The 22,397-nt window shown below is 33.8% G+C and overlaps 1 protein-coding gene across 1 annotated transcript in view; it reads right to left on the minus strand.

Annotated features, from left to right (window-relative positions):
* The window catches only part of LOC150096182 (uncharacterized), a 47,424-nt gene that overhangs the window by 6,916 nt on the left and 18,111 nt on the right, over positions 1-22,397 (minus strand). Inside the window, exons 7-15 of the mRNA XM_090409345.1 lie at positions 21,209-21,341; positions 19,473-19,635; positions 17,877-17,946; positions 14,648-14,756; positions 12,237-12,399; positions 8,864-8,930; positions 5,774-5,909; positions 4,381-4,540; positions 2,721-2,790 (exon numbers count right to left, since the gene is read on the minus strand). Of these exons, the coding sequence (XP_090265471.1) occupies positions 2,721-2,790; positions 4,381-4,540; positions 5,774-5,909; positions 8,864-8,930; positions 12,237-12,399; positions 14,648-14,756; positions 17,877-17,946; positions 19,473-19,635; positions 21,209-21,341 (1,071 nt within the window). The remainder of the gene's footprint in view (positions 1-2,720; positions 2,791-4,380; positions 4,541-5,773; positions 5,910-8,863; positions 8,931-12,236; positions 12,400-14,647; positions 14,757-17,876; positions 17,947-19,472; positions 19,636-21,208; positions 21,342-22,397) is intronic.

Raw genomic sequence — 22,397 nt, forward strand, 5'->3', positions numbered from 1 at the left:
GTGTTGCTATTGTTACTACAGCCGGTATATCCTTCAATGCAATATCCGACTTCATCTGGAAGTATTTTTAATTTCTGGCAAAACTGAAAAAGACTTCCGTGTAGTGATGTTTAAAGTTGTTTTGTTTTAGCTCAATACTTTCAAGAAATTACTTGAAATATCTATTGTAAGGAAAGTAATCATTGAAAAGAAAAATAAATATTTGATTAGCTGCTTCATTTCAAACACAGCCACCTGTTTTTGACAACACCACGTTACTGCCACAACACCCATATAACACTTTATTTGTGCTTTTGAGCACTCTGATTTTCATTAACCGATGATCCTTAATCTTGAATCTCTACTTTTCTTGACCTTTTTCGGCGTGTCTATATTCCTCATGGACGTCTAAATAATGCTGTAACTTTTAAAATGGCACAACTAAACCTTTCCCTATAAAGTCCTGTTACTGTTAAGAAGTTACAGTTTTGCTAAAAGCAACCCGTTTGAATCTTTTTAGCTACTGTCTAATAAAGGGCCAGATTCTTCATTAGATCTCTCCAACAGATATTTCCATGGGCGCTGATCAGCAGAACTTCTGTTCATCGTGGCACTTCAACTGAACATCATTCTATTACAGATTAATTATTCACTCAACGAAATATTCCAATTCATCTTTTATTCCGTCGACATAGACTCTGAAAACCGATCTTTCCTGTAAAGTGTTCCATTGACTATCACGTGCAGGTTTTCAAAAAGAATATCAACAAGGTACTTTATCTTGGATCGCGGCACACACACACACACGCGCGCGCGCGCGCGTGTGTGTGTGTGCATTATTTTGCTGAATCTTTGTGGTCTATTGCTTTTAGTGGAATATAAAAATTCCAACGATAAATCAATTGCAAACAGCTAAAATGGTTTAAATAATTTATATTTCTGAAATAGATATAGCTTTTTATGATTTTATGGAAAGTTTAATAATTTATTTTATTACTCGAAAAGAATTCTCATCCTTGGGAATATATCTTGTTACTTGGGCGAATTTGTTATATCCGTTTTTTGGCAGTGACTGCATGTGACTCGATATATAAAGACCTTTTCGGAATGCTATAAGCATTAAGAAAAGGACTTAACTTTTAAGATAAAGTATGATTTTGTTTTATTTATTTATTTAAAAAACACTAAAGAAGTTGCGCTTTAGACATCCAAGTTAATATTACTGTTGGTGAATTACGTTTTCTTTAATATATTAGTTATTATTATGTGACACCTCCAGGGAGTCCAAAGAGTCATCGAGGGAGAGTGTGCCAACAGCATCGAACGATTGACCCCTTCCAACTACTAACCGCGCTGAAACTTGCTTAAATTTTCGCGTGAGCCATTAGTAGCAGAGGCTCTACCAATCGACCAACTTTACCAGCAGCAATATGTAGAGATTCGTATAAATTTGATATATTTACCGGCAAGCGGGTTTTTCTAAACCGGAAACTGGAAATGTTTGTGCCGTAAACTCAAGAAATTCCACCGTAGAACCCACACCATTTCAGGCAATAAATAGAGTGTTTATATTAGGGACCAGTAGATGTCGGTAGTGTTTATTAGCAGTCTCTCTTCATTGGATGCATTGTATAATTAGTGCTAGTCTTTGGCTATAAGTGGAGATTGAACTTCTCTCCAAACGTTGGGCCGTTTTAGCTTTTTGGTTAACCAGATTTGGGCAGTTGCTCATTTTATAGTACTGATAAATCACACCACGAGTAGCAGAACGAACGAATAGCCAAAAAGGCTTGTATTCTTGTTTACGTCGAATATTTGCCTACGAAAACTGGAAAATAAACCTTTTTACATTCCATTAGGTATTGGTCCTTGTGACTTCTTACCGACACTACGGAACTTGTATTATACAAAGTTCGTTTTTTATGATTAATTACATTTGTGCCTTTTTCTCCGTTCTGCTGAAAACATTTTCTGCTGTTTTCTCAAGAAACACCGTCCAACCTCTACAGGATACAAGCAAACTCATTTTCAGGTAATCAGTAACTTTCACCTTCTTTTTCAGTAAAAACAGAAGGATAAAAGCACTTTAGATGGGATTTAAATAAGCTGGATTTCTCTACTCTAGGAATTATTCAGCAAAATATACTGAAAAATTCTGCCCAATCGACATAACATGCAAAATAACAAGTTTTCTGTTTCTTAGCTTATTTGGATGATTAATTCCACTTCTTGCATTTTACAATTTCAATCTTTCGCTCTCATTTATAGATCAGTGAGTTAAGAATAAAACCACCCTAAAACCTATCGTACTTATTGATATCATTCTGCATATGAGAGACCTCAAGGCGCCGCTGGCTAATAAATTATTGTAGCTATTTCGCTGCATTACGTCTTCAATAAAATCGATAATGAATTGTAACTGGTTCATTTATCATATTGAATAATAGATAAAGCCCATGATGATCAGTATTTTGTTTCAGGAGCTTTTATCTTTTCTATCATCTCAGGAGACGTTGTAAAACCTGGAGGACATCAATCATGTGTGTGTATGTGTGTTTGTGGACAGAAAATTTAAGTAAAATCCTGTTGATGCAGTTTCTAGGATAGCTGGAGGACAGATGCAAACTTGGAAGAACACAGTTTCAGAAAAAAAAATTTCAGAAAGAACAATTGTCATATAACAGTTTAATCATACCAAATTATCGATAGCATAAAATGCAAAACTGCTGGTTGGTACTTACACGTAATTAGAATTCATCAGAAGAAGCAAATGTTTGTCCAATAGTTCGGATTGGCGGTAATTGTCAATAACTGAAAAAGAAATAAGACATCATTAACGTTAAATACTGGATTTCATTACTTTCATTGACTTCGTACTAAAATTATATATTTAATCCTTGATGAACTGTTTTATCTTTCTATGATTAATGTTTTTCTCTCCAATGTGTTGCCATCATACGAGCCGAAAAATTAAACTAGGACTGAATATTTTGTATGATCGCCATGGAAATGCGTATTATGGATTTCAGACATTAAGATTTGACGATGTAGTATAAAACATCGTCAAATCTTAACTAGTATGAAGACAGTGATACAACTGGATGTGTATACTTTTTTGGATAACACTGACACTTTTCTCACTGGAAATGGATTCCTCTGACTTTGTTTTGTCTTGAATGTCGATACCAAACACATCGCATTCTTACCGACAATCAAAGAAAGCAAAGTCAGAGGAAGCCATTTCCAGTAGGGAAAAAACATTTAAACTAGGAAGCGGAATGAAGCGTGAAGATTTGGATGAAGATAAATATGAAATGTCTGTTTATGAAATGAATAAAAATCCACAATTTTTAAATTCATTTCAGACGTATTAAAAGAATTGAATAAACCACTGTTGTACTTACTAAGATTCCGATAGTTATTTTGCAAAGGTTAATAACCAAAAGAATTAATGAAATGGCAAAATACATTCTTTCTTGACCTTGTTTTAAAGATTCTTTATTTTAATAAGTAGTACATTATTATTCTGAAGTTACGAAATTTGTTAGACAAATGTCAGGTTCTCTGAGAATAATTTCTGAATTAACATTAACACATACAGGTCGATGGTGCATGCTCATAAGTGCTAAAGAACGTAGATATAAACCTTAGTATTTTTATTACAAATCTGATTTTTAAATTTTGGTTGAGATCTATTTATATGGAGTGATTTTAGAAAAAAAAGTAGTGTTTCCTTATCATTAACCTTCTTCCTTATTACGCAGAAAACTGTAGATCTGCTGAAAGTTCAGCGAACGTAGGCTCTTGCATTTTAGACTACAACAAAGAACAGATTTTTGCAATTTGTTTTCCTCTAATTATTGCATTTTCAACTAACCTATAGTTTGATATGCTCTCTAAGTATTTGTAATATTTTTTTCCTATATTGTTGTGACATTTCTACATGTTGCTTAGCCAGATAGAAGGCGTATTCAACATGTTTCAGTAATCTAAATTGTGAGATTTAGTTTTAGTCATAAATTATAATGTATGTATAAAATTAATTATTATTTACTAAGCTTTAAAAGATTACTTCATATGGAAAATATGAAGTAATCTCTTCATATGGAAAATATTTCCTACGGAATTACATAAAATTACGTAGGAAATAGCACCAACTGTCTGTTTTTCATGTTGTGCAGCTCTTTTTCCGTCATTTTCTAGTCTTTAAACTTTTTGCTTATAAAATGGTTTGTTCCACAGCAATATTTAACTGAAGTCGATAATATTTGTCTTGGGAAAAATTTCTGTGCACGAAAACGCAAAACCGCAAGGGTTTCCCAATTCGTATTACTAAAGATAAAAGTCACTGCGCTTACTTTAAATAATGAAGTGAAATAAAAAAAAAAAAGACATTATTACCTTTACGAATTTCATCCACGATTTTCTCCACAGTTGGCTTATAATCTTCTGGTAGAAAATCTATCACTTCGTTTGCCTTATCAAACAAGTTCTTCAATGCCTTTGTCATGTTTTCTGAAATACCATAAAATGAAGCGTGACTCTTAAGGAGATCTAGCACCTGTGGAGAAAGGAAATGAACTCACGTAAACAGGAAGATAAGAGCAATTTCTCTCATCTAATAAAGTTTAAAACAATAACATTATAAATGGTTATTATAAGGACTCAATCAAAGATAAGTTATGCAACAGTTTCATTATGCATCTGCAGTGCAGTCGTTGTGCATAAAGAGATTTAATGTGCTTGACATTAAATCTCTCCAATAACATTCCACTAACTGTTATTAGAGTATTTATCTATAAAACTTCTCTATGTGCATGATTTAATTCTCTAACATGCAAACATTTCATTTCATTTCAAATGATATTCTTCTCATCATTTTGCTTTATACATTCATTATTCGAAACATTATGATGACTTAGTGTTATTATAGTGGCGTAGGTATTATAGGTGTTATTACAGTTTCGAATTATTCTCGTGGACATCACCTGGTCTTCTCATTCCCATTGAACAGTCGTTTGTAGCTAATTCTTACCTAGGAATTCTAATGCACCAGATATTAAAATCTGGCTTCTACAGCAACACAAACATGGTTCAAAAAGCACATCCAAACATTCGGTGTGTTCCACTGGTGCCGGAATTCTTCTGATTTGAATTCCATCAAATATTTGTGGTTACATGTGGATCGCAGCATCCTGTGATCCAATCAGTGGCTCTCTCGCGGACGATGATAGCCAGTATATTATTTTGAGTAATTGTTTGCCCGAATACTGCAGAATACTTTTTGCGATCTAGTTCAGTCATTGGCAAAGTGGGTGGAAGCTGCTATCGCGGCCAATCGATGTCCTTCACGCTGCAAGATAGCTGGTGAGAATGGTTGAGCTCTTGATTGTTTACTATCAGAAACCTTCTTTGTCTTCTACTTACTTCCCTTCACACCTTTTAAGTCAGTTACAACATGCACATCAATTAATAATTGCCTGCATATTCACTCCAATAAACAGAAAGAATTTTCAATGTTTTTATAAATCAACGAGAATTATATTATTTTCATTCATTTTTAGTAGCGACTTTCTTTGGAACAATATCCCTCGCTCCCTATGTTTCCGTATATGTCTCATTAAAATGTACTATGTCGACTTAAATTCCATGCTGATAAGTTTCTGTTGAGTAAAAAAGAGGAACCAAAAAAAAAAAAAAACGCACCATACTCTGTCTAACTGCACTGCACTTATTGTTGCATAGCATGAAGTTTTCTACTCCAGTAATTATTTAATTACAGTTTAAAACTTACTTTATTTAGAAGCTCCTTTGCATTTGAAAACAGAATTTCATGATCCCCTATATACAAATAATTCGTCAAAATCTTCGAGATATTTTCCAATAATTCTAAAAATAGCTTTTCCGAACTCTCTTCTAAATCGGTCCATCTGTTCCAAAATAACAAATAAATGAAGAAATAAAGAAATAAATAAAAAATCATATCAAATAAATAAATAATATATTAATTATAATAATACATTTTCCAATCGTTAACGTATCAATTACGAAACAAAAATGAGCTTATTTTATATACAGCAGTAGTTCAAACAAAACAGAACTCTGTAAATAACATCTTCATAATAGAACACTGTGGAAAATTACACTACCGTTTCCTGATTTGCAATTTCAGATCATTTCATAGAGTTATGAAACGTATGTATATTTGCGTAGCACATTTCATGTACTGTATTTCTATTCTCACTGTTTGGTTTCATAAATCTATATTTTATTATATAAGTTAACAATGAAATCTAAAACATGCAATGGTTTTTCAAAGATTGCACGTGTTAACAACAATCACTAACGCATTTAAGTCTTCGCTGTCTTCTATTATAAAGAATAAAAATGAATTTTAAATGCATTTTATACTCCACTAATATTTAATATTAGCAATTCGTGCAATTAACAATTTTATTTTATTTTCTGCAACATTTTCAAGTAGAGGAAATGAAAATATAACACAATAAATGCCACAAATATTTAGAGAAATATAGATGTTAATATTATATACTAAAAACGGAATACTACAAATGTCATGAAAAATATCCTACAATTAGTTTTCAAGCGGGATTATAGAGACTCAAAGTTTAAGAAAATAATTAGGAATAAAGTCTAGAAAATGAAAATAGACCACAAGGAACTGTATAATATATAGAACTAAGGACAGAAGCCATGCGGTTTACTATAAATATGAAATATAGGCGAAGCAGTCACTGTTTATTGTGATGGTACACGTAAACATGAATCTCATATTTGAGGCACAATACATATCATTTAAAGCAATTTCTTATAATAGGCGTTTAAAATAAAATCAACATTATTTATTCCAATGAGATGGTGTCTCAAACTTTCTCTAAATGAGTATCGTAATGTTACTGCCTTTATTTCGTTTTAGCAGTTTATTCTAGCTGCTTCTTGCTAAGTGCTCAAAAGATCTCTATAAATCGATTTTCTTTGGCTTGAGAACTGCAATCAAATTACAATACAATATTAACAATAGTCTGCATTTTATATAGAAATAAATTACAGTGTCATTTCTTACGAATTATAACAACGGTGATAGTTTGTATAATGGCAAAATATTATGAATGATAAAGAATTCGTTGATTGTGTATGTGAAGTCAGTAATGGCTACAGTAGTAATTATCTATTTTGTATTCGTATCAAAGGAAGACGATTGTTGTAGTAATGTCCACCCCAACAGTACTAGTATTATTTCAAGTTACTTCAGCGATGCCTGTTCATTCATACGAAATGTGACAATACAGAAACTACTGAAAAGTTTACAGATTTCCTTCGCTAGAGACAGAGTGTTAATGTTATCTTCTTTATAGTTTCTGTGCCATAAAATTATATACTTCAAAATACAACGAGGTTGCATCTATTTCAAACTATAGATGCTATAAACTAAAACTTTCTATGATGTATTATTGCCTTATTAAGGTGTAATTTCTCCACTGATATCTTCATACTAAAATGTCTGTTTAAGTCACATTTGCTTTTTTGCTAGAGGTTTTCTAGAATTTGACCCTGTGGTCTGGAGTGAATTCGGAATTCTAATTTGTCCAAAAAATGTTCGATGATGTTTCGGTCTGGATTGCCAGTTCAACACTGTAACGTTGTTACATTGCAAAACCACTCTCGGACACGCTGTGCAATATGGAATGGAGCAGTATCTTGTTGAAACATGCAAGAATCACCGCCAAAATACTTTCACATCATCAGAAGGATGAACTTGTCCAGAATGGGCAAATTTCCCTCAGAAGTCCAATTTTGGGACACGTCCACCAATCAACCAAGCCTCCACAATCCAGACACTTGGAATGATGCAGTCATGCTGGAACTGTTCCTAGGTTAATCTCCAAATCCAAACACGACTATCAGAATTAAACATTTGGAAGCGTGATTCGTTGCTCCGCAGAACCCTTTTCCAATCGTTTACAGTCCAGGAACGATGTGAAACGCACCAGCCGAAACGTCGATCTACGTTGAACAAGAGGGGTGATTTATAGATTCTTTGCAGTATATTCTTCCCTGGTAACCTAAGACATGAAAAACTCTCTGCGGACAATAACGGTATAGTGCTTAGAGATGCCTCTGCAGCATTTGGAGGCTGACTGCGAGGTCCATGGCTGATGACGTCGGGATTCTCGAACATTTCGAGAAAAATCCCTTTGATCTCTGTCAGTGAGTGTCGGTGGCCTCCAAAGCTTTTTCCTGCTATGGTAGTGCCACCAACCTTTCATCTACGAATGACATAAGCAACGGTGGATTTCGGTATACTGAGACGAGTAACAATGTCACGGACAAAGAGACCATTCACTCAACGATTATCGACGTTAGAAGTGTGTTAGTTCAGCTGAACGTGGCATTTTGACATCGAGCAGCGTGCATAACATGCAGCACATCCCACCTTTTATTATAAGAATTACGCAGACGCTCCCAGAATATTTGCATGTAGTAGGATCCGAAATTTGCATAGCACATAAAAGGACTGTCAAAATATCTTTGTCAATATAATATATATTTTTAGATCAACATAATAAAAATACGGCCATAAGATTATAAAAATAATGAATCGAAATTACACCACTGCTTCCTAATATCGCATTTTCTGTTGATACCATAGAGAACTGAAAATACCTTTTCATCCAACTCACATGATGTATTTCTGTTCTAGATGTTCGTTTTCATTGTTTAATATCAAAGTAAATGTAACATATTTGTGAATATGCTGATGTATAAATATGCAAATTAGTCCTTTAGTTCCCTTAAGACACATTAGCTTTCATTTAAGGCATAGCTCACAAAAGTACACGGTATAATCGAGGATTATACTCACATGCTCATTTTTCCAGAATTCCACTCGGCAAGCAAATAGTCCTCTGATACAGTTTTGTCGTCCATAACTAAACGAAAAAGAGTTTCATGTGAAATTAACGTTTTAATTGTTTATCTCAAAATACTAAGAATACTAAATCATTTTAATAAATAATGTAAACTGATAGGATTCTAACAAAGTTTCTACGAATTATTTTCTTAACTTGCTATCGTCGTCTAGTTTTGTGAATGCATGTTTATTTATTTACGTATTTAATGCAAACGTGTTTACATACAACATTAGAGTGGTGTCGGCCCAAAGCATATTTTATTAGCTTAATATGATAATAAAAATGTTTTTCCGTTTGTTTAATAAACAGATGTAACTTGTATAATGCTTATCCATTGTATGACATAAATTTGTAATTGTTGTATATCTCAAACAATGTGTATCAAAATCTATTAACAATGTGTACTAACGTGTATCAAAACCTAACACTGGTTTCTCACAGACGAATGTTATAGTTTTCCATGTGTCTTCACGTTTTAATCCCTGATTTCTGTTTAGGTAGGATGTGCAATCGGAAATCCTTTTTTTTTATGATGTTGTGTTGTGGGTAGTTGATGGATTGTGGCGTGGGGTACAGATATTCATACTGTTTGTGGTGTGCTTGCATGTAATTACATTCTTTGTGAATGGGGGTTTAATAGTGTAGACGGTGGGTTTTTTTATTGGAGAGTACTCTTGCGATCAGTCGTTGGCCTTGATTAATAAAGACGACATATATATATATATATATATATTCATCGAAGATTGATTTGCTTTCTCAGTCTTAAGAAAAGGCTGGTTACATTCCACTAATTCGCCTACCCAAGGGCCTATGAGTTGTGGAAATACTTTCTGAAAATGAAAGCTGTGCCGAACCAAGTGGCCTTTTGCAGCTGCCCAATTTTTAATCCATCTAACTCGAGTTCTTCTACATGTTTTAGGGATGGCGCCTAAAGCACCTATTATTATGGGAACAACTTTCGTTCTCTTTTGCTGGATTCGTTTAACTTCGATTTTCAAATCGCAATACTGTTTTCATTTTCTTTGTCGTCAAACCGACTATTTCATGGTACTGATATTTCGATAAACGTAACACCCGTGTTTCCACCTTTTTCAACCACTGTGATATCTTGTGTGTTACATTCCAACCGTCGAAATGTTATTAATCCATTTTATCTGCCTTTAATTATCCGCTCGTTATCGGCTCCACCAGCGCAAAAACTTCCCCTATCGGTGAATTTTGGTACTAAATCTTTTTTCAAGGAAATCTTCTCCACATGCTTTCAAAAGTCTCAATATAAAATTTGGTTTCATTCCGTTTATTAGTTTTAGCTACAGATGCCTCGAAAGAGGGAAAGTTATTTTATGCCCACCCTGTACATTCGGACTGCTGAGTAGAAGGCTGATGTGTTTATGTACGATCATGTAACATCGAAACGTATTATTCTATATAGTAAAAGAATAAGAAGATCAAAATATATCTACGCACAAGACCAATGTGTTCGTAATCTATATGGTCTACATTATTAAGGAAATTACATGAAGTTTCTGCAAAAATAAGTACTCAAACTTATACAAGAATGATATGCACATTCATAGAATGGTTGATAAAATATTTTACGCAAAAGTAGCACAAATTGGTTCTGCTTCAGAACACAAAGTAAGTTTTGATAAAATCAGAGAAATTGTCCATGTTATATCTTTAAGTCTAAGAAAATTGTTCACACCACATCATCACATTGGAATTATGCTAAATTGAAACCAATATTTCACAACTCAGATTCTCATTATCGTATTATTGATGGTGACAGTATCAATGCAGAATAGTTCACGATATAAGGAAATGAAGTGTTTAATATAATTATTCAAATTAATCGCTTTTTAGAAATCTAAATCGAATGTGCATGTGAATAATAACATATAAAAATTTCAGATCAATACTTGATACTCTAAGTATACACAGCTTGTAAAGAAGTCAGAGGACAATCGTATGGGCAAGATTCATCGCACCATGCAAGGAGTCACATGTAGCGAGTACGAATTTTAGGAATATGATGCTCCCGAGTCTATGCAACAGTCTCCAGGTGAAATGAGAAGTAAATGAGTCTGAATGATGCCTTGTCATCGGGCGCGATGTAGCATGCCATTTTCGGCAAATTGATGACAAAGTGGTCAAAAATTAGAGATATCATACTGAGATGGAAGCGAAGGGAGTTAATGGTTGACCGGTGTCAGTCGTCAACTGTTGTATATATATATATATATATATATAGACTTCATCCGGTGCTTAACATTAAAAGAGAAATACAAAAATATTGACAATGAAAGAAACACTCGCTATAAATTAACTTGCAATAGCACATTTACCTAATATGGAAGTGATGCCAAATTTTTCGGGGGGATAATGCGCATGAAGGTGTCTGTTGATATGCGTGGGTTTTTTATAAATAGAAGTCTTGGATTTTATGACATACGTGTGAGTTTGGTATCCAGGAACCGGAGAGAACTTTCAGTTCCAATTCTAGGTTAATTGTATTCCTGGTTGTTGAGACGTTTTACGAACTCCTTTGATGAATCTGGTCCATGGCTTCAAATTAGGAAAACATCATCGACCTACCTCTTTCATAATCCTGGCTTTAATGGGACGGAAATGAGTGCTTTTTTCCTGAAAGGTTTCTGAATAAATATTTGCAAATCTAAGAGATAATAAATTTTCGATGGCAAGCCGAAGTTAAGAATTGACTCCTCTTGTTTAAGCACATTGGTAAAGATGGAAATAACATCGACACTGAATAATACAATAACAATATGGTACATCTGCTAACGACAGACATTTATGCAATTCAAGAAAGGGATCCCAATCTTGAACTTCATAGTCGAACTAACAGTCTCCCGAAAACCGCTACAGAATTCACTAAAAGTGTTATAGCGACTATATATTCTTAATTTGGAATTCAATGATGTTTTCTTAATTTGCAATCTTGGGACCACATTAATGGAGTTTCTGAACCATTTCAACAACAATCAACACCCAGGAATATATTTTACCTCGGAATTGTAAGTTAGCGGTTTGCTCCTGTTATCAAACTGGATATCAAGTTCATTTAAAGCTTTGATTCTCTTGTGATGTATACTTTTTGTTTATTCCTGATTTCATGTTAGTTTTCATCTTAGAAGACATCATCCCATGAAGTTTTCTAAGAAGACGAAAGTAGTGGTGTAATTCAATAAAAAAAAACAGTATTTTCTATTTTGGTATATCTCTCTGCTCCCTTCATTAAATTTCTTTAATAATATTATATATCCGAGTAAGTTGAAGTCACTAAATAAAAGAAAGACATATTACCTTCGTGAATTTTGTCAATTAGTTCTTTTAAACTTTCTTTAAAATCATCTCCTTTCATCGAAATTATATCTGCTATCTGATTAAGGCAATCGGTCAGCATTTGTCGTACATTTTCTGTCATCCTTATAGTCCATCCGTTTATTGAGTCGAGTAATACTATAATCTGTGGGTAAGAGGAAATGAAAGAATTTAAATAACAAGAAATAAACGATTGTCTTATATTATCTCGCGACATTTGAAAGGGAAATAACTGGAACTCTGTTAATACATAAATTATAAATAACTCTATATTAAGGAAAATCTGATTTCAGTAACATGCCTTCAATGCACTGAGCTAAAAGTCCTGAACGTTGCTGCCCTAGAATGTTGTATACTACGTTAAGACCGAAAGCTCAGGATGTCAGGAGAGAATATGGCTTTTTACTGAGTATGCATAATAGCATCAACCCATTACTTTTTTTTTTGTACTTAAGATAATTCGACAATGAGTAACTTAATTAAATTAAACTATAATTGTTATACGAAGGTTGTTCGATAAGTCCGTGCAAAAATGAAGAAAACATAATATTTTTGGGGCAAACATTTTTTATTTTTCAGCATAGTCTCCTTTGAGGTCCATACACTTAGTCCAACGATGCTCCAGATTTTTGATCCCGTCCACATAGTATGATTTGTCCAACTTTTCAAAATAGGCAGTCATTTCGGCAATCACCTCATCATTTGATGAAAATCGCTTTCCTGCCACCCATTTTTTAATGTCTGGAAACAGATAGTAGTCTGAGGAAGCCAAATCTGGAGAGTAGGGGATGGGGGATGCGAAAGGACTTCGTAGCGTAACTCGAACAATATTGCAACACTTCACACGTTGACGGTTCTGATCCAGTGTGAGCAAGCGCGGCATTCATCTTGCGGATAGTTTTCTCATTTGTAAATGTACATGTAAAATATTATGTACACGGTCATTTGAGATGCCCACAGCCTTCGCAATTCCACTTTGTTTCTTGAGCCGATTTGCCTTTCAAAAGAAAATTAATCACTACACGAAATTCTTTCTCATCCATTCTTCACAAATCACGGTACTTCATCGATTTAAATGAATGACAAACACAGAGTAATAGATCTATCTGACTGAAACTTAGTTTGTGATCCTCCAACAGTTTCCAGCAACTGCAAATAACCTCAATACATACTAGTGGCGCGATCTCTTAGATTTTGCACGGACGTATCAAATAGCCCTCGTATAAGTTAGAAGTGAAAGTATTATGTACATTTCTATAGTGTCTTGTTATTCGTTGTTTTAATACGATGCCGAGTTATTGCAAGCTAACACGTTACAAACCTGTAACAAGAACAGTTAGAATCGGACACTTCTATGGTACAAAGCCAAAGTATTACGAAATATGTTTATTCCAGGGATTTGAAGTTCTGCTTTACTTTTAATAATGACTGAAGGCCTTCTGAGTCACATCGATGTGAGCAGATGAGATGACACCTCTGACATGCTTTCTATTTATGAATATCTAATGACTTATTTATCTGTGTTTTGCGATAAACACTAAATTTTAATTCGTTTTAGGCTACATAATAGGCTACTAATAAAAAAATAATCACCTAACGCCTTTTTGTTCCCTTGTAGGGAGTAGGCGAGGCCGTTTAGCCCTATCTAACATACACTAAATAGTTTATTACGTTTCTTATTTTATTTATGCACACATATATACTCATAGACGTTTACCTTCTTGTACACAAGTTTAGGCATAGAAACGCCATCTACCGCCGACCACTAGTATTTCCAAAGAGAATCATAAACATCCATGCCCACGGCGGGATTCGGACCAGTAGTTTTGGCTGGAGAGCGGATACGCTAACTACTCGGCCAGCCAGGATGGCATTTATAGATATTTTACTTTTTAAACCCAATTAAGTTGACGTCTTTTTCCCTTTGTTCATATTTGTCTTCTTTCGAACACTTTCGGCCGTTTGTTTGTACATCTAATGTTAAAGGAATCTTACATGGCACAAGTATTATACAATTAGGAAACAAATGTTCAAGAATGTCCGTTATGCACGTCTTTAATACTTAATATTTATTTTAATATCTTTAATCTTCACTCCATATTTCAGTAGCAAAGTTATAATTCTGGTATGCTTCAATGTTCGTGAAACCCTTCGAAATTTTTCTTCGGCCAGAAAACCACCCATTCGCCAATTTTATAAATATATCAAGATACTTTACACACACACACACACACACACACACACACACACACACACACACACACACACACACACACACACACACACACACACACACACACACACACACACACACACACACACACACACACACACACACACACACACACACACACACACACACACACACACACACACACACGATAAACACTTACTGGTTTTATGGCAGCCGCTGCGACATATTCAGCTTTCCTTGCAACGTCAGTGAATACATCCAGAGCCGTTTTCAAGGATTTCTCAAAGAAACTTTGAACGAAATCTATACTAATAAGAATAAGGCTTCATATAATCAAATGGATTCATAATTAGTATTAGTATTATTATTTATATATTTTTACTTCTCAGGACGACTGTTCCAAAATATCAACTGTTTAAATAACATGGTAATGATAAACGAAGCTCTGAGCATAAACTGACCTGATTATTATATCAAATTTGGGTATGTAACTACTGCGTTTCGAAAAATAAATTGTGTTGCTTTTGTTGCTATTGCCTGTATATCCTTCAATGCAATATCCGACTTCATCTGGAAGTATTTTTAATTTCAGGCAAAACTGAAAAAGACTTCCGTGTAGTGATGTTTAAAGTTGTTTTGTTTTAGCTCAATACTTTCAAGAAATTACTTGAAATTTCTGTTGTAAGGAAAGTAATCATTGAAAAGAAAAAGAAATATTTGATTAGCTGCTTCATTTCAAACACAGCCACCTGTTTTTGACAACACCATGTTACTGCCACAACACCCATATTCCTCTTTAAATTGTGCTTTTGAGTACTCTGATTTTCATTACCCTATGATTCTTAATCTTGAATCTCTACTTTTCTTGACCTTTTTTGGCGTGTCTATATTCCTCATGGACATCTAAATAATGCTGTAACTTTTAAAATGGCACAACTAAACCTTTCCCTATAAAGTCCTGTTACTGTTAAGAAGTGACAGTTTTGCTAAAAGTCAACCCGTTTGAATCTTTTAACTACTGTCTAATAAAGGGCCAGATTTTTCATTAGATCTCTCCCACAGATATTTCCATGGGCGCTGATCAGCAAAGCTTCTGTTCATCATGGCACTTCAACTGAACAGTAACACGAGAGACAACTGAACATCATTCTATTACAGATTAATTATTCACTCAACGAAATATTCCAATTCATCTTTTATTCCGTCGACATAGACTCTGAAAACCGATCTTTCCTGTAAAGTGTTCCATTGATTATCACGTGCAGGTTTTCAAAAGAATATCAACAAGGTACTTCATCTTAAATCTCGGCACACACACACACACACACGCACGCACACACACACACACACACACACACACACACACACACACACACACACACACACACACACACACACACACACACACACACACACACACACACACACACACACACACACACACACACACGCGCGCGCGCGCGCGCGCGGTCGTGTGTGTGTGTGTGCATTATTTTGCTGAATCTTTGTGGTCTATTGCTTTTAGTGGAATATAAAAATTCCAACGATAAATCAATTGCAAACAGCTAAAATGGTTTGGATTTAGAAATAATATAAATAAATTATATTTCTGAAATAAATATAACTTTTAATGATTTTATGGAAAGTTTAATAATTCATTTTATTACTCGAAAAGAATTCTCATCCTTGGGAATATATCTTGTTAATTCGGCGAATTTGTTACATCAGTTTTTTTGGGTATTGTCTGCATGCACATCGATATATAAAGACCTTTTCGGAATGCTGTAAGCATTAAGAAACGGACTTAGTTTTTAAGATAAAGTATGATTTTGTCTATTTATTTATTTATTTTTTTAAAAAAAGAAATTATGCTTTAGTCATCGAAGTTAACATTACTGTTGGTGAGTTATGTTTTCCTTTAATATATTAATTGTTATTATGTGACATCTCTAGGGTGTCCAAAGAGTCATTGAGGGGGAGTGTGCCAACAGCATCGAACGAATGACCCTTTTCAACTACTAACCGCGCTAAAACTTGCTTAAATTTTTCTGTGAGCCATTAGTAGCAGAGGTTTGACCAATCGACCAACCTTACCAGCAACACTATGTAGAGATTCGTATAAATTTGATATATTTACCGGCAAGCGGGTTTTTCTAAACCGGAAACTGGAAATGTTTGTGCCGTAAACTCAAGAATTTCGACCGTAGAACCCACACCATTTCAGGCAATAAATAGAGTGTTTATATTAAGGACCAGTAGATGTCGGTAGTGCTTATAAGCAGTCTTTCTTCATTGGATACATTGTATAATTAATGCTAACCTTCGACTATACGTGAAGATTGAACTTCCGCCTTCTCTCCAAATGTTAGGCCGTTTTAGCTTTTTGGGTAACTAAACTTGGGCAATTGCTCATTTTGTAGTACTGATAAATCACACTTTAAGTAGCAAAACGAAAGAATAACCAAAAAGGCTTGTAGTCTTGTTTACGTCAAATATTTGCCTACGATAACTGGAAAATAAACCTTTTCCCATTCCATTAGGTATTGGTCCTTGTGACTTCTTCCGACACTACGGAACTTGTATTATGCAAACTTCATTTTTTATGATTAATTATATTTCTGCATTTTTCTCCGTTCTGCTGAAAAAATGTTGTGCTGTTTTTCACAAGAAAACACCCTCCAACCTCTATAGGATGCAAGCAAATTCATTTTCAGGTACCTAGAAACTTTAACCTTCTTTTGTAGTAAAAATAGAAGGATAAAAGCACTTTAGATGGGTTTAAATAAACTGGATTTCTCTACTCTAGGAATTATTCAGCAAAATATACTGAAAAATTCTGTCCAATCAACATAACATACAAAATAGCAACTTTTCTGTTTCTTGGCTTATATCGATGATTAATTCCACTTCTTGCATTTTACAATTTCACTTCTTCGCTCTCATTTATAGATCAGTGAGTTAAGAATCAAACCATCCTAAAACGTATCGTACTTTTTGATATCATTCTGCACATGAGAGACCTCAAGGCGCAGCTTGCTAATAAATTATTGTAGCTATTTTACTGCATTATGTCTTCAATAAAATCGATCGATAATGAATTGTAACTGGTTCCTTTTAACATATTGAATAATAGATAAAGCCCATTATGATCTATATTTTGTTTCAGGAGCTTTTATCTTTTCTATCATTTTTTCTATCATCAATCATGTGTGTGTGTGTGTGTGTGTGTGTGTGTGTGTGTGTGTGTGGACAGAAAATTTAAGTAAAATCCTGTTGATGCAGTTTTTGGGATACCTGGAGGAGAGATGTAAACTTGGAAGAACACAGTTTCAGAAAAAAAAAATTCAGGAAGAATAATTATCATATAACAGTTTAATGGTACCAAATTATCGATAGCATAAAGTGCAAAACTGCCGGTTGGTACTTACACGTAATTAGAATTCATCAGAAGTAGCGAATGTTTGTCCAATAGTTGGGATGAGCCGTACTTGTCAATAACTGAAAAAGAAATAAAACATCGTCAACGTTAAATACTGGATTTCATTACTTTCATTGACTTTGTACTAAAATTATATATTTAATCCTTGATGAACTGTTTTATCTTTCTATGATTAATATGTTTTTCTCTCCAATGGGTTGCCATCATATGAGCCGAAAAATTAAACTAGGACTGAATATTTTGTATGATCGCCATGGAAATGCGTATTATGGATTTCAGACATTAAGATTTGACGATGTAGTATAAAACTAGTGTGAACACAGTGATACAACTGGATGTGTATACTTTTGGATAACACTGACACTTTTCTCACTGGAATTGGATTCCTCTTTGCTTTGTCTTCAATGTCGATACCATACACACCGCATTCTTATCGACAATCAAAGAAAGCAAAGTCAGAAGAAGCCATTTCCAGTAGGGAAAAAACATTTAAACTAGGAAGTGGAATGAAGCGTTACGATTTGGATGAAGATAAATGTGAAATAACTGTTTATGAAATGAATAAAAATCCACAGTTTTGAAATTCATTTCAGACGTATTAAAAGAAAGTGAATAAAGCACTGGTGTAGTTATTAAGATTCCGATAGTTATTTTGCAAAGGTTAATAACCAAAAGAATTAATGAAATGGCAAAATATATTCTTTCTTGTCCTTGTCTTAAAGATTCTTTATTTTAATAAGTAGTACGTTATTATTCTGAAGTTACGAAATTTGTTAGGCAAATGACAGATTCTCTGAGAATAATTTCTGAATCTAAATTAATATTAACACTTACAGTTAGATGGTGCATGCTCAGAAGTGCTTAAGAACGTAGATATAAACCTCCGTATTTTTATTATAAATTTGGTTTTTAAAATTTGGTTGAGATCTTTATTTATATGGAGTGATTTTAGAAAAAAAAGTAGATCATTAACCTTCTTCCTTATTACGCAGAAAGCTGTAGATCTGCTGAAAGTTCAGCGAACGTAGGCTCTTGCATTTTAGACTACAACAAAGAACAGATTTTTGCAATTTGTTTTCCTCTAATTATTGCATTTTCAACTATCAGATAGTTTGATATGCTCTCTAAGTATTTGTAATATTTTTTTCCTATATTGTTGTGACATTTCTACATGTTGCTTCGCCAGATAGAAGGCGAATTCAACAAGTTTCAGTAAACTTATTTGGGAGATTTAGTTTTAGTCATAAATTATCATGTATGTATGAAATTAATTATTATTTACTAAGCTTTAAGAGATTACTGCATATGGAAAATTACATAACATTACGTAGGAAATAGCATCAACCGTCTGTTTTTCATGTTGTGCAGCTCTTTTTTCCGTCATTTTCTAGTCTTTAAACTTTTTGCTTATAAAATGGTTTGTTCCACAGCAATATTTAACTGAAGTCGATAATATTTGTCTTGGGAAAAATTTCTGTGCACGAAAACGCAAAACCGTAGGGATTTCCCAAATCGTATTACTAAAGATAAAAATCACTCCGCTTACTTTAAATAATGAAGTGTAATAAAAAAAAGACATTATTACCTCTAAAAAATTCATACGCGATTTTCACCAAATCTAGCTTATAATTTTCTGGTAGAAAATCTATCACTTCGTTTGCCTTATCAAGCAAGTTCTTCAATGCCTTTGTCATTGTTCCTGAAAATTTACCAACCTGTAAAGCGTACCTCGTAACGAGATTTAGCATCTGTAAAGAAAGGAAATGAAATCACGTAAACAGGAAGATAAGAGCAATTTATCTCATCTAATAAAGTTGAAAACGATAACATTATAAATGGTTATTATAGGAATCAATCAAAGGTAAGTTATGCAACAGTTTCATTATGCATCTGCAGTGCAGTCGTTGAGCATAAAGCACACTTGGGCGTTTAATTAGTGTATAAGCTTGTCAACATCAGAGTATTACAAAGTGAATTAAATAAGATGAATTTCATCCCCCGTGTATGTATCTCCACCTGCCGTCTATTGGAGATCTGGAGTGACTTGAAAAGTTTCCATGCTTGGTCCCTAGAGCGGTGTTACAGGACTCTGTATAAGATATATAAAATGTATCATAGGGTTGCAAATAATCTTTCGTGAAATAAAAAAAAGTTTTTTTTTTCCAATTTATATGTTGACTATTGCGTTTTCTGAATGCCAAATAATCAGCAATGGTTTCCATCTTCACTGACTTAATGTAGTCAGTGAAGATGGAAACCTTCACTAACATTCCACTAACTCTCAGTAGAATGTTTATCTATAAAACTTCTCTATGTGAATGATTTAACATAAATTCAACTCTGATATTCTTTTCATCATTTTGCTTTATACATTCATGATTGAAAACATGATGACTTTATGTTATTATAGTGGTGTAGGTATTATAGGTGTTATTATAGTTTCGTATTATTGTCTTCTCATTCCCATTGGACAGTCGTTTGTAGCTAATTCTTACCTAGGAATTGTAATGCACCAGATAAGGAAAACCTGGCCTCTACAGCAAGACAAACATGGTTCAAAAAATCACATCGAAACATTCGGTGTGTACCACTGGTGCCGGGATTCTTCTGATTTGAATTCCATCGAATAGTTTTGGGAACATGTGGACCGCAGCATCCTATGAATCGATTTATTGGCTCTCTCGCGCGGACGATGAGTATATTATTTTGAGTAATTGTTTTCTCGAATACTGCAGAATACGTTTTGCGATCTAGTTCAGTCATTGCAAAGTGGGTGGAAGCTGCTATCGCCGCCAATCGATGTCCTTCACGCTGCAGGATAGCTGGTGAGAATGGTTAAGCTTTTGATTGTTTACTATCAGAAGCCTTCTTCGTCTTCTACTTACTTCCCTTCACACCTTTTAAGTCAGTTACAACATGCACATCAATTAGTAATTGCCTGCATATTCACTCCAATAAACAGAAAGAATTTTCAATGTTTTTATAAATCAACGAGAATTATATTATTCTCATTCATTTTTAGTAGCGACTTTCTTTGGAACAATATCCCTCGCTCCCTATGTTTCCGTATATGTCTCATTAAAATTTACTATGTCGACTTAATTTCCATGTTGATGAGTTTCTGTTGTACAAAACGAGGAACCAAAAAAAAAAAAAACCTGCATCATACTCTGTCTTACTGCGCTGCACTTATTATTGCATAGCTTGAAGTTTTTTACTCCACAGAACATTGAAATCAAGACGTTCAATAGCTTTTCAAAGATTGCATTGCAGAATAGTGATGGCGTTTAGAGTATTATGTAATTACAGTTTAAAACTTACTTTAGTTAGAAAATTCTTTGCAACTGTATAGAGATGTTCATGATTCCATCGATCCATACCGTTCGTCAACATCCTCGAGATATCTTCCAATAATTCTAAAAGTTCCATTTCCAAAGACTCTAAACTGTTCCCTCTGTTCCAAAATAACAAATAAATGAACAAATAAAGAAATAAATAAAAAATAAAATAAAAATAAATAAATAATATATTAATTGTAATAATAAATTTTCTAATCATTAACGCATCAATTTTTGAAACAAAAATGAGCTTATTATATATACATCAGTAGTTCATACAAACCAAAACTCTATAAATAACATCGTCATAATAGAACGCTCTGGAAATTTATACCATCGTTTCCTAATTTGCAATTTCAGATCAAGTCAGACAGTTATGAGATTTATGTATATTTGCGTAGCACATTTCACGTACTATATTTCTATTCTCACTGTTTGATTTCATAAATCTATATTTTATTATATAAGTTAACAATGAAATGTAACACATGCAATGGTTTTTCAAAGATTTCACACGTTAACAACAATCACTAACTCATATAAGTCTTCGCTGTCTTCAATTATAAAGAATAAAAATGCATTTTAGTATTTTATACTCCACTAATATTTAATATTAGCAATTCGTGCAATTAACAATTCTATTTTATTTTCTGCAAAATTTTCAAGTAGAGGAAATGAAAATATAACACAACAAATGCCACAAATATTTAGAGAAATATAGGTGTTAATATTATATACTAAAAACGGAATACTACATATGTTATGAAAAAAATCCTACAATTAGTTTTCAAGCGGGATTATAGAGACTCAAAGTTTAAGAAAATAATCAGGAATAAAGTATAAATTGAATTCGGCATGTAAAATTCGGCATTATGCATGTGAAAAGTGAATTCGAAATTCTAATTTGTCCAAAAAATGTTCGATGATGTTTCGGTCTGGATTGCCAGTTTAACACTGCAACGTTGCATTGCAAAACCACTCTCGGACACGCTGTGCAATATGGTGTGGAGCAGTATCTTGTGGAAACATGCAAGAATCACCGCTAAAATACTTAAACAGAATCAGAAGGATGAAGTCGTCCAGAATGGCCAGATTTCCCTCAGAAGTGAAATTTTGGGACACGTCCACCATTTGACCAAGCCTCCATAATCCTGACACTTGTAAATGCAGTC

Source organism: Typopeltis vanoorti, chromosome 19 (genome assembly GCF_054136105.1).
Source record: "Typopeltis vanoorti isolate ZY-2024b chromosome 19, IOZ_Tvanoo_1.0, whole genome shotgun sequence".
Taxonomy (NCBI): Eukaryota; Metazoa; Arthropoda; class Arachnida; order Uropygi; family Thelyphonidae; genus Typopeltis; species Typopeltis vanoorti.